The sequence below is a fragment of the Lagenorhynchus albirostris genome, chromosome 10 (genome assembly GCF_949774975.1).
Source record: "Lagenorhynchus albirostris chromosome 10, mLagAlb1.1, whole genome shotgun sequence".
NCBI classification, from domain to species: domain Eukaryota; kingdom Metazoa; phylum Chordata; class Mammalia; order Artiodactyla; family Delphinidae; genus Lagenorhynchus; species Lagenorhynchus albirostris.
In genome coordinates this window covers 23,683,892-23,697,110 of record NC_083104.1, presented here as the reverse complement: position 1 = coordinate 23,697,110, position 13,219 = coordinate 23,683,892, and the positions used below count along the sequence as shown (strand labels likewise).

At 48.3% G+C, this 13,219-nt stretch overlaps 1 protein-coding gene across 4 annotated transcripts in view; it reads right to left on the bottom strand.

Annotated features, from left to right (window-relative positions):
• The window catches only part of LRIG1 (leucine rich repeats and immunoglobulin like domains 1), a 121,404-nt gene extending 111,462 nt beyond the window's left edge, over positions 1-9,942 (bottom strand). The window contains exon 1 of one of the 4 annotated variants that reach the window (XM_060161386.1): positions 9,056-9,942. In XM_060161386.1, the coding sequence (XP_060017369.1) occupies positions 9,056-9,288 (233 nt within the window). In that variant the 5' untranslated portion in view covers positions 9,289-9,942. The remainder of the gene's footprint in view (positions 1-9,055) is intronic. The other 3 variants (XM_060161384.1, XM_060161385.1, XM_060161387.1) reach the window with 3 other exon arrangements.
• Positions 9,943-13,219: the final 3,277 nt, after the last annotated feature.

Genomic DNA, 13,219 nt, shown 5'->3' with positions numbered 1-13,219 from the left:
CAAGATAGGCTCAAGGATGTATTGTACAACTCAGGGATTATAGCCAATATTTCACAATAACTGTAAATGGAAAGTAACTTTTAAAAATTTTATAAAAAATTTAATAAAAAGGAGCCATAAGCAGCTATTTGTTGACGCTGGGGGATGGTACATAAAATGCGTTATTCTGTCCACTTGTGTAGATGCCTGTAATCTCCCTAATAAAAAGGTAAGAAAAAACACCCTATACCAACATAAGTGACTTAGTTTTTTAAGTTCTTGGCTGCATATCTAATGTTCCATTAATTCAGAATTTTTTTCTTTTTAAATCAGACTTTTCAGATCTTCCCCTCACTAGAAAGAGAAGCTGTGGGACTTCCCTGGTGGCGCAGTGGTTAATAATCTGCCTGCCAAAGCAAGGGACACGGGCTTGAGCCCTGGTCTGGGAAGATCCTACATGTCGGGAGCCCGTGCACCTACAGCCCACGTTCCGCAACAAAGAGAAGCCACTGAAATGAGAAGCCCACACACCACAAAGAAGAGGAGTCCCCGCTTGCCACAACTAGAGAAAACCCAGGCGCAGCAAGAGAAGACCCAATGCAGCCAAAAATAAATAATGAGGGAGGAGATGAGGGGGGAGGAGATGAGGGGGGAGGGGAGGGGAGGGGGAGGGGAGGGGAGGAGAGGGGGAGGGGAGGGGGAGGGGAGGAGAGGGGGAGGGGAGGGGGAGGGGAGGGGAGGGAGGGGGGAGAGGGAGGGGAGGGGAGGGGGGAGAGGGAGGGGAGGGGAGGGGAGGGGGAGGGGAGGGGGAGGGGAGGGGGAGGGGAGGGGAGGGGGAGGGGAGGGGAGGGGAGGGGGAGGGGAGGGAGAGGGGAGGGGAGGGGAGGGAGAGGGGAGGGGAGGGGAGGGGAGGGGAGGGGAGGGGAGGGGAGGGGGAGGGGAGGGGAGGGGGAGGGGGAGGGGAGGGGGAGGGGAGGGGAGGGGGAGGGGAGGGGAGGGGAGGGGGAGGGGAGGGGAGGGGGAGGGGAGGGGAGGGGGAGGGGGAGGGGGAGGGGGGAGGGGAGGGGAGGGGAGGGGGAGGGGAGGGAGGGGGGAGGGGAGGGGAGGGGGGAGGGGAGGGGAGGGGGGAGGGGGAGGGGAGGGGGGAATGGGGAACTGCCAGTCAGTGAGTAGCTGTCACTCCCCAGGCAGAGCCCCATATGTCACTGTCTTTTCATCCAGCCCAAAGTGCCACTGCTGGGGGTACAAATGCTTTCAAACGAAGAGCAAGGCCACTACAAAATTTGGAACTAAAGTGAGATTATCCATTCTTCAGTTCTAAAGTGCTCAATTCTTCTCATTGTATCTAACAGGCTATCATCAAGTAGGGTAATCCAGCGAGAAAGAATTTATCAGTGCAACGTATGCCCTGGCCAAGATAAGCGCCACATTACTTGAATGGCAAATTATAAACTGGTGGAAGGAGCAAAGGACAGGAAGTGAGGAAGTGGAGGTGGGGGAGGGTGACACTTTGTAAATGCTGTATAAAGGAGTCTTAGAAGATGAAGTTGTGTGATTTGTTTTTAATCAGCAAAAAAAAACCCCTCCATTATCTTGTTTCTTAGCATTTAGGCAACTCTACTGCAGGGCAAACCCTCACCCATTCCATTCATTTTCTTCCTAATAATAAGACAACTTGAGAAAAAAAATATTTGCAGATCATAAAAGATTAGAGACCTGGGCACCATAAAAGTTTAAAGAATAATCAATGCAAAGTGCTTAAAAAGAGACAGGCCATACTTTCTTTAAACTCTCTGAATGCCACCTTTTGCCAAAATAAACTGAACAAGCAGTGATTGGAACCTGCATCCTGGTTCATAAGGAAACTAAGATGTATTAGGACTTGCAGAGATGAACGGATTGGTTGTTCACACAATGGGCTTTACCGGTTATGCTAGATTAAATAGTAATAAAGACGCAAACAATCGTAGCCGTTCATGTGGGCAAGGCTGTGAATCATGGCCATTCACGGGGGAAGGGATGCAGGTACAGGTGCATGAGCAAAAGCAAATGGCTTTTCAGGTGGCATCCTTGCCAGATTCCTCAGATGACCCTGTGCTCACTGCCCGTGTCCCCTACAAAGTTACTGTACAATGGCAAACAAACCAAAACAAACGAAAAATGTCAGAGCTCTCCAGCTCTCTGCACACAACCCCACAATCATCTCCCCTCACACCTCCTCCCCCAAACATTTCCAAAGAGAAGTGGGTACAGCGCAGGATTCGGCCGGCCCCAGCCTGCAACCTAACCCTTGATAGGAAGAGCACATCTGCATGTTTCCAAGCAATTGACCGAGCATCTCATAGGGCTCAGTTTCAATGAAACCCTGGGAAATAATGGGATAAAATTATTAGTTTAAGGGCCTCTCACTTCCCGGCCTCCTTCCCATACCCCACCTCCCAGAAGGGTAATGTTCAGTAGACAGAAGTATTTGCACAACTGGAATACATTTATAAACCACCTCAATCATTTTTGCTAATTGCATAATTCATATAATTTTTTGCAACTGTTCATAGCTTCCCCCCTGAATTTGTCTGAGCTTCCCAAGGGCACATAAAGTTTCACTCTATACACACCACCAAAAACTTCACGGCAGAAGGCTGTTTGGGTTGTGAGCCCTGCCACCTGCTTACGCCAAAAGAGATCTTCATTATCAGAAAAGTAAACTTTTCCCAGGAAGCCTCTGTCACCAGGAACTCTGACTTGGAGAGACTTGCCATGAGAGGATGCAAAACGTGAGTTACTGGGGCCTCAGCCTGAGGTGACTGATTCACACTGGACTGGGCTGAATACACGTGTCACCTAACTTAGTCTTCACAGCAGCTTAAGACAGAATATTATGATCCCCTTTTTAGAGACAAAGGGAAGAGGTTCGCCACAAATCACACACACAGCTGTAGGGTGGTGGAGCCAGGAATGGACCCTAGAAATAATTTCCAATCTCTTCATCACTATTCCCTAGTGAATGGTGAGCACTAGGTGTGACCAGCAGGGATGAGGCACCCAAATAATTAACAGAGTAAGAGTGAAGGAAAGCTTTGCCCTCACCGGCTCTTTTCCCCATCAATAACCCAACCCAAGACCCAGGGTGCAATCGGGCATCAAAGGCCCACCCAGAGGACAAAGAGAACACCTGAAGGCAGGACATGAAAAGCACGAAATGCAGGGAAATAGGGAAGCAGCTTTTTTAAAAAAAGAGCGACTTTTATAAGCAGACTGGGTTTATAGCTTGCGTTTCAGAAGATTATGCGTAAAGTACTTATATTGAAACCACACGTAAAGTATTAAATTATGTAAACATACTAGTATAGTATGTTTATACTAAAGCATAATGCCTTTGGCTAAGAAAAATTCATAAGCATGCCCCCACCAAAAAAAAAAGAAGCCCATAAAAAAACAAAACCAGGGTACAAATTGGCAACTTTCAATTAGACCACAGACAAATCACAATATTCATTTTTTCTGTAATCCTGATTTAACTATTAATTTTGCTTCATGGCAACAATCGTCTATCAGGTTCTTCAGTAGAAAATTTCTCAGGCTTAGTCCTACAGTTGGCCAATTATTAGGTAAGTCTGGACTACTATTCTAAACCCTGCAGTTATACAGAAAAAAATAACTCCAAGAGGGTTAACTATTGTGAAAATTTTAACCTCTGGTCTTCAAAGTCCTACTTCTTTCCGTGAGGACATAAAAACAGATCTGAGTTTCTGACGGATTCCTACACTTTAATAGGCAGAAGACAGCCACATTACTGACAGACACCATGAACTGAAGCCGGGAGGTAGATGGAATGGACCCACAGGTTCAATGCCATGCTTAAGTCATTAAAAAACCCCGCTAACGGTTCCTAAATTCGCCACCTGCCAGGGAACATTGGAGATTTTTAGATACTTCCCCTCCTCTGCCTGGGGACTTTCCTCCCACCTCTCCTCCCTCCTGTCTCAAGACAATGCCTTCAGCCTTTGAAACTGCATCCATTGTAAACAGCTCTGAATATTAACACAGCCCAGAGCCCTGCTCTAAAAGACCCCCAGGGTTTCAAGTTGCAGTTGCTGAGGAGGGGGAAGGTCCCCAATGAGTTAATATCACCAAACTCATTCACAAGTCGTTGAAAATCAGGTCTGCTCATGAAACTTGAAGTCTTTCAACTTATGGGGTAAGTCAGAGGAATCCCTTTGAGTTTTAAGCCAACGACCTTGGTACCACAAACATCCTTGACTGCTTATTGAGCGACTTTCAATTCTACGAATCCCTTTCCCAGATTTCCCTCTCTGGTGTCACTTTTAAAATAACCAATGCCTATTTTAAACAACCTCCTTTCCCGGATAACAGACCTTCCGGGCTACAGCAGGTGCACAGAACTGGGCCGGGGGCATTGTTAAGTCACACAAAACCCTAGTAGCTCTCTCGCATTCCTGTCCACTCTGAAAGAGAAGATGCTGAAAAGCCTTTGCACCAGGGAGACACCTCTGCAGAATGGGGGAGAGGCCCTTTCATTGTGAGCGTGGTGTTTGAGGGAGAGAAAAAGGTCAGCCAGAGGCCATCCCAACGTGCTCAGGGAAGGCTGCGTGGGGAACTCAGGCCAAGGCATTAACACGGCAGGGAGAGAAACTTGCGGCCCCTGGAGCAGGGCTGGCGGGCCCGTGCATCCGGACATCCACTGGGAACCAGCTCTCATTACTCTGCACAGAATCGTCATCTTTCTGGAGATGAAGAATTACTGCCGACAATACATTCAAAAGTCCAAAGGTTGGGAAATCTGGTGACCCAGTGTAATTCCGGAAAAGGAAAGCACGCTTCTTTTTAACACAGTCCCTTGGAAAGGAGGAGCAAGAACAGCCCTGACGTACCCTAAAGGCAAGAGGCACCATGGGCCAACACAGTTCATTTGTATTGGGCCCTGGGGGTCTCCCGGCACTTCCTAATTTCACAGTCCTCAAAAATTAGATTTTACGGCCATAATTTCATATCAGAGGGACTTAAATCCTGTCCCTTAAAAAGGCAACCAATTTCATTTCCCACACTTCCACTTAACTCAAAAAAAGTGTCAGAAAACTCTTAACAGATAAGTGCTCCATCATGCAGGGGAATTGAGGCCAGGCTTGTGACACTTGTTGCAAAGAAAAGGACTCTGAGCTCAGACTAAAGCTGCCCAAAACTTTAAAAGCACTTGCACTTTTCAGATTTTCTCTCTGCCCATTACCCTGTGTTCGAAAGGGTCCCTATTCAGAAAAACGCTTTGCCCACCCCCACCAATCGGAAGATGCTCATGGTCTGCTGAGTTCTTCTTAAGTGATACAGAGACTCAAAGAGGAAAATGGGAAGAAGAGAAGACCTCGGGGTAATCCAGACAAGAATCTACTTCTTAAAAACACACACACACACAAGAATCTCAGCTTAGGTTCTGGAACAATTTGGTCATCTGCACTTTAAATCTAATTTGCATAAACAGGATGCAAAATATTTTCCAAACCCTTAATTCACAACATCCCAACACCTGGGCCTTCCAGCACAGCTGTAAAATTTGAAAGACAAAGGCCCTCTATGCTTCCCAACTACAATGGCAACCACCAAGGGACCTGCGTTTATTTTCTAATGTAATCATAAGCACCACTTTGGTGCCCAAACCAACAGAGGTTCTATTAAGTCACCCAGGTTCGGTACTGCAAACACGAAGGGAGACAAAATACAAAGAGACCCAAATCAATACAGTTGTCTTAATGTGACTCAGAATCACCACACTCGGTGACCTTTAAGGGATGTCCTTGCTTCCGAATGCCATGTCATCTTCCTTCCACACTGAGAAGGAGAATCATTTGTTCCTCCTCCAAGGGCCTGCCTGCCTTCCTATCACAATCCCATTAGGCCATCATTGAGCTAGCTGCCAGACCCTGTAAGCAAGCAATACTGTGCTCAACTTCATGCCACAGACAAGAGTCTAAGGTACATTGTGTTTAACGTGTCTTAAACAGCTTCTGAAGCCATGTTCTCCAAAATAATTTCAAAGAAAGCAAACATCTGAGTTCTAAGAAGTTCAACTTCTTCTAAGGTTCTGGGAAGTTGGAATAGGGAGTGGCAGTGCTGGGAGCTATTTATGAATGTGCTAGTTGGACAAGGCCAATTGCACCTACGTAATGGGACGGCAAACTCAAGTAATGGCTCAACTACTACAACTATAAGTTATTGTGTTGAATAAGTTATCCTCAGGCCCTGGGAATGAACGTATTTTCCTTTCTCCCAGCGCCATTCCAGTTCTGCTATTCAAACCGCATTTACATCCACTATTAAAGAGTTTTACTTTCCTTATGCGGGGCTTAGGAGCAACTCCAAAATTAGATGCACTGTTTACAAAAGCAAAAAAAAAAAAAAAAAAAAAATTCCATAAAGCCACAGGTCCCCTTCTATCTCAAACCCACAGCCTGAAATTGTTTGAACTAGCTGCAGTAAATCTAGTTCATGGGGTTATAAACTAGCTCAAAGCATTTTCTAGACACAATGGACTCGGAGGGTGTAAACGTGGTGAAACTATAAGGTATTTTATTCTATTATAGACAGAGACTTTCTCCCCTAAAGTCTTACTGAATCATAGCCAGGAATATAAAAGATATAAATATCCTGATGCAAAATTTAGACTAAGACTAATGACTTAAATGGAGAAATCTGAAGTCTAGGGAAAAATAAAAACACATTTGCTTGCTTTTTCTTTAATCAGAAAAAAAAAAAAACTTCACAAACATTTTTCAAAGGATATACATTCTGTACTGAATACCACATTGCCACATACTAACCAGAAGCCATACTACTCATATCTTAAAATCAAATCCGTTAACACCATCATCAGTATAATCAAGCCTAACTGAAGCTCAAAACAGCCAGTTTGGCATTTACTAATCATCAACTGTGTGAGGAAAAGAGAAAAGACTGCAATTTTAAAGGTATTTATGACTTGTGAAATGTCACTCCTTAGGCAGACAGAAAGCCCTCCAAACAACCAGTAGTTTTGCTCCAGAAATTAAAGGGCAAGGCAAAGTGGATCTTGTGGCCACAGGAAAGTGAAAACAGAGGACACCCTGTCCTCTCCAGGAAGCCACCACTTCTGAACTAAGTGCCTTCCCCACAATGCCACTGACACCTGGCATTGGGAGTCAGTCAGTCTTCCAACAGGTGAACACCTAAGATGTTAGTCTGATCCCATCCACATGATTTAACTTTTTAAAAAACTAAGAGTATGTAAAGGAAAACCCACAATACCCAAGACGACCACAACTGAATACAATACTACCTAATGACAACGCTGGGCTCCATCTCCCACTACCTTACCCAGCCACCACCTGTGTTAAAACCCACACCTTGATCACTGGTCTTCCCTAAGGGGATTCCAAAGAAACAGCAGAATACTGAAGAGAAATCCTACACATAAGTCAACGGTCCAGTTTCAGAACTCTGTAGGACTGATCACTAGTGACCCATGTGCAGCGTGGTCCAAGTTAAAGATCTGTGCCCCGCTCTCAAAGGTACAGGATCTTCACGTCAGAAAGGAATTAACTTCCCTTCTTTCCCTTCACAGCAACCAGATTCCCAGACCACATGTTCTTAGATCAAGCCACAGGTGTTGGTTAAAACCGGTGTCACCAGTTTTCTTTCTCTTTTTTGAGCAGTGAATGTCCCGCCTGAGGTTACTACTGTGCCTCTTCTATATTCTAGGAAAGATGTCCAATTATTCAACTGAAAAGCAGAACTATTCAACCTAGGCCTCTTCTGGAAGGTACTAACAGTTCTGCAGAGATGTTAATTACTGATAACTGGACAGCATTTTGACTCATGGACTAGATTTGTCAGAAATTTTTAAAGCCTATGACATTCTACCATGTTTACAGAAATCTAATGTGGTGGTGTTGTTGTTTTCCTGCCAAACCTCCTGTAAGAAGTGTCCCACCAAGTCCGGATAGGCCAAAATCTGGACAGCACAGAAAAGAGCCTCTTGCGGGTAAAACACACTCTGCTTAAATCAACCCAGAGCCTGGCACTCTCTTCCAAAGTAGCAATACTCCAAAACTAATTTGCACCGTTTATAGAGGAGAAATGCTAGAGGATGGGCCCCACTCCACTGGATCGTCAAGCCCAATGGGTCCCCTAGGGAACAGACAGGAAGGGTCTGGAACACAGTTCCCTAAAATGCCAACCAGGTGGAAAAGGACCAACTTCCAGCAGTCACAGATCTCCAGGAACTCTCAAAGCCCGATAACTCAGGGGGTCCTCCAGGGAAGGGCTCAGAGGATGTCCTTCTGCCCCGGGGCCTGAGCCAAGTCGGGCCACCAAGGTCCCGGGGAGATGAGGAGGCAGCTACACACACTCTCACTAATAAATAATGTAAATGGAAGACTGGAGGCAAAAGTCACCTTCATTCATTACCCACTGGAAGGCCAAGCAGCTCAGACAACAGAGAGTTGGGTTACAGAAGGGAAAAAAAGAAACACCCGGGGACCCCCAGACAGACTTCCTCACTCTCTCCCCTCCAGATGTTTCCCACTCTCCACCCACAGACATACAGCCTCACCTCCTGACTCTTTACTCACATTCTCTTACCTCCAGAATCCCACCCACTCACCAACTCCCAGATGGCCTTCAGGAGCCACGCTCACTCACCTCCAGACCCCCACGACACTTTCTTCTCCTCCAGAACCTCAAGACCCACACTCGCTCACCTTCATACCCCATGTCCCACGCTCGATCACATCCTTCCCCCCACGAGGTACACTTTCCTCCTCCAGATCCCCAAGACCCACGCTCGCGCACATCCAGATCCTCACGAGACGCACGCTTTTCCCATCCCGACTTCTTCGCACGCACGCCCTCTCTCCTCCGGACCCCCAGGGACCACCACTACGATCCCACGCGAACAGTTTTCCCGCTCATTCAACTTCACATACAAGCAACTCAATCCGCACCCCTTTCCCGGGGAAACACCCCTGCCGCCCCGTCCCCAAGTGACAGCGTCCCGGGGCGCGGGGAGGACGGAAAGGGCGGCACTCACAGGCTCCGCGTCCAGACGGGCAGGTCCCCGGGCAGCGCCGCCAGCCCGCGCCCGCCGCAGTCCAGCGAGTCCCCAGCGCAAGTGCAGGCGGCAGCGCAGGGCGCCCGCGGGCCGGCCGCGGCCGATGCGGTCTCCAGCCGAAGTAGCACCAGCAGCAGCAGTAGCAGCCAGTGGAGGAGAAGACAAGGCGAGCGGCGCGGGGCCCCGAGCGCTCGCCGGACCGGCCGCGCCATCTTGTCTGGAGCGCGCAGCGAACTCCCGGCGCTGGGGCTGCGAGGTCCGGGTCGACCGCAGGCGCGGGCGGGCCAGCGGGGGCTCCGCTCAGCACTAGGCTCCGCGCCGGGACATGGCCGCCGGCACAAGTTCTCTCTGCGGCGGCGACTCCGGCGTTCAGCGGGCCCCCGGTGCCCGAGCCGCTCCGCAGCGCCCGGAGGGGGCCGCGAACCCCGCGCCCATCCGGGCCGACCCGCCCGTGCCCGCTGCGAACCCTACGGATCCGGGCAAAGGGTGCTTGGCCGGCACTCCTCGTTCTCCCGCCGCGCTCCTGGCCGGGCTTCGGAGTGCCCGTGCACGCCAAGTGCCGCCGCCGCTGCGAGGAAGGCGCTCAGGCTCGCAGCCGGAGCTCTGCGCCCGTGGGCATCTTCCTCGCCGCTACGAGCGTCCAGCTGCAGACTCCGGGCTGGACGGCGCGGCCAACCCCGCACTGCTCCAAAGACCCGGTGCGCCTCGCTGTCCCAGCGCCGAAGACAGAGCGCGCGCACGCAGTTCCGGGCTCCGCACGGCTCCTCCGCTCTGCGAGAACCCCGCACACTTCGCAACCGAACAATCAACCGCTAGCAGCTCGCCTCCCCGGGGCGCAGCCCCGGCCGATCCCCGAGGCCCCGCCCCCGGCCGCTAGCCCTCGCACACCCCCTGGGCTTCTTGCCCCGCGGCCTCCAGCCAGCCCACGTTGGAGGCTTTGCAACAGCGCCCCGCCCCGCCCCCCGCCTGCTGCTCATTGGCTGACGGGGTCCACGGCGGCCAGCTTGGACGCCCATTGGAGCTCTCGCCATGATCCCGCCCCTCCTGCCTCTCGGGCCACCCCGCCCCACTCTCTTTTCCCACCCAAGGTGTGAAGGGCGGGGGACTGGGAGGAGAAAGGGAGAGACGGCCTCCGGCTCTTAAAGGGGACGTGCTGACTGATGATGGAGAAGGGGGATGCGCACTGGGGAGAGGAGGAATAAAGGTATTCCCTCTGCGTTTAATGGAGGGAAGAACGTTGGTAAAGAGGGTAAAGCCCCCGCTTTGGAGCGGTCTGGGCTCAAAGTTTCTTCCCTCCTTCCCAGACTGCAAACAGGGCCAGCGATTGACAGCAAGTTTACACACCCATTTTCCAGATGCCCACTAGGAGCAAAGATGCAGATTTAAAACTTCACTAATTTCCTACTGATGGGGCATCTTTAGTTATTTTATTACGGGTGGCCGCCTTCCTCTCTCACAACCTGGAGCTCTTCTCGGCTCCTGACTTGTTTTTGACCTCTTAAATCCAGCAATATGTCCTCGATTACCAAAATGAATGTGTACTGCATGCAGAAACCGAATCTCAAAGGTGTACACAGTCCCACCCCCACCTCCGCCCTGGTGAATCGAAGGGTACTCCTGGAAACACTCCAGCCTTCGACAAAGGGGTTGCTTTGTTTGTTTAAATCAGAGCGTTTTAAAGCCAGTTTTCAAGAAGCAGTACATCGAGTACTCCTCAGAGACAGAGTAAAAAGGCAACTAGTAATTGTTACAAAGCTACTAACTTTGGCTCCTACTGATCCGAACATAGTAACCAACCAAGTGTTAGGACAGTGTACTGAAACAGTAAAGCAGGCGCTGCGCGGGGACACACACACACACACACACACACACACACACACACACACACACACACACACACACACACACACACACACACACACACTGCAAAAGTTAAAAGACTAGCACAGTAAGATATATAGCTGCTCCTATCCGCGTTTGGGTTTGCTGGTGTCTCATGCCCCTTCCCAAGAGTATGCAAGTCTCTAACATAACTGAACACATTGTCAGGAAAATTAAGCAAGTCATGTCTGTTGAAAAACATCTGTGCCAGCAAATGAAATCTGACTTCTGTGTTACAGAAACGAAAGGGAGATGTTCCTCTGAAAGAAAAAAAAATTTTTTTAAGGGTTTTTGTCCCATTTTTGACACATTCTAAGGGGTTGCTTTAATTGAGATGTTAAAATTTCCCTCAGTCATGAGAGCACCTCTTTTCTTTAACCAAAATTGGGTTTGGGCTTGGTAGCCAAGGGGTTGCTGGTTTCCTTTCTTTTTGCTCCCTCCTTCCCCTCTTTATCCCCCTCCCACTTCTGATTTATTATGCTGTCAACTACTGGTCCCTCATTTTTTCCTTCCTTCCTCCCTTCCTCCCTTCCCCCACCCTCCACATGATCTCAGTAGTAATGCCCAATACAATGCTCAAATATGTGTGTAAATCAATCCAAATGTGATTCCCAAGAAACATTATCAGAAAAAGGCTGCGCCTGACCCATTCTACCTAGGGCTTTAACCAGCTTTTATGTTTCACTTGTGATCCACATTAAACATATACCTTCCACCTGGACAAGAAGCAGTATATCTCTGTTATAATGCCTTTCGGTAAAATAATAGTAATAAGAGGAGGGATGGGATTTAAATGACCCCGAATTGGTGTAGTCTGCTATGTCAATGTTTCTTAAATTTTTCAAGACCGAAGAACACAAAACAGTAATTTAATGCAAAATACCCACGAACATTTCTTTAAACGAAACTGTCAGACCTGCCTTGCCCCACCTCAGATGAAACAGCATTTGCAGCAGAAATAAAATGAACTCATTGAACCCCTTGAGATGTTGACCTAAAATTATCTTTCAGCTTTGTTCCATCATTGATACTGTAAAATGGAAATTTATTGTCAAATGTTTTTCCAAATGCTTGTGGGTGCACCTGTGAGATGCTTCCTTGGAGGATAAGAGGATAGGAGTTGAGAATCAGCAAGGTAAAGATGTGCTCACAAATCTAAATCAGCCCCTGTGGTCTGGTTACCACGCAGCCAGAGAGAAGGATACCAAAACGCAGGAACACTTGCAGGGACTGGGCGCCTGAGCCTTGGCAGTTCCCCTTGTCTACAGCAGAGCATGAAGTCATGTCTGCTCCCCATACCATGTATGGAAGTTTGCCCATATACTAGCAACCTGCCTGTGACTGAAAGGAGAGTGTGGGCTTGGAGAGCTCAGGGGAGAATTCACCTGTGGCCACAACCTAAAATCACAAAGACCTGAATGACAACAAGGGCAAGTTTCTAAGGGAGTCTCTGTCCCTGCTTATAAAAGAGCAAGTACTGGTCCATTCAGCACCAAGTGACAGTTGATTTGGGCATTCTGGGTCCTCATTTTCCTCCACTGCCATTTTCCCAATTTTAAAGAGTGACTTTTTCCTTAAAGGGGTCATCCAGGGAGTTTTCGGTTTTCCCATTAATTTTAATCTACCAGACACCAAACTCCAGGGGCCAGCATGGACTCAAATCCCCCTCAAAAATCACTGCAGGGCTCCCTCTTAAAAACAGAAGCTCTAGCAGTTAATCATCCTAAACCCACTGAAAGAGACAAACCCCAAATCTAAATAGCCCGAAATGACCAAGCAGGAGACAAGCAAATGACAAAATAACAAGAAGGCAGATTGATCACATGGACTTTTTTTTTAACACAAATTCCAGGGGACCGAATCATGGTGGTTTATGACAGTTCTGGGTGGTGATATTTGATGGTTTTAAAGAATGCTGAGATTCAGACATGCATTCTGTGAGAAGAGAGTTTACACCATGTTCAGTACATGAAAAGACCACCAGGGCCGTATTCAGAAGACCTGGATTCTAGCCAAGCCTTGTTACCCATGAAACCTTTGCCCAGTTATTTCCTTTCTTTAAGCCTCAGTTTTCTCAAATGGAAAACAAGGAGAATGGTACTTCTGACCTGAGTACTAAGACAGTTAAGGAAGGATCCATTTTGATATAGGACCTGGGGGGCTTTATCAACTGTTTAGGGCGACATACATTGAAGGCTTATTTTTAAGGTATTATTGAATTTTAACTCTGAAAATAATTGAGGGTCCAGGTACATACCATAG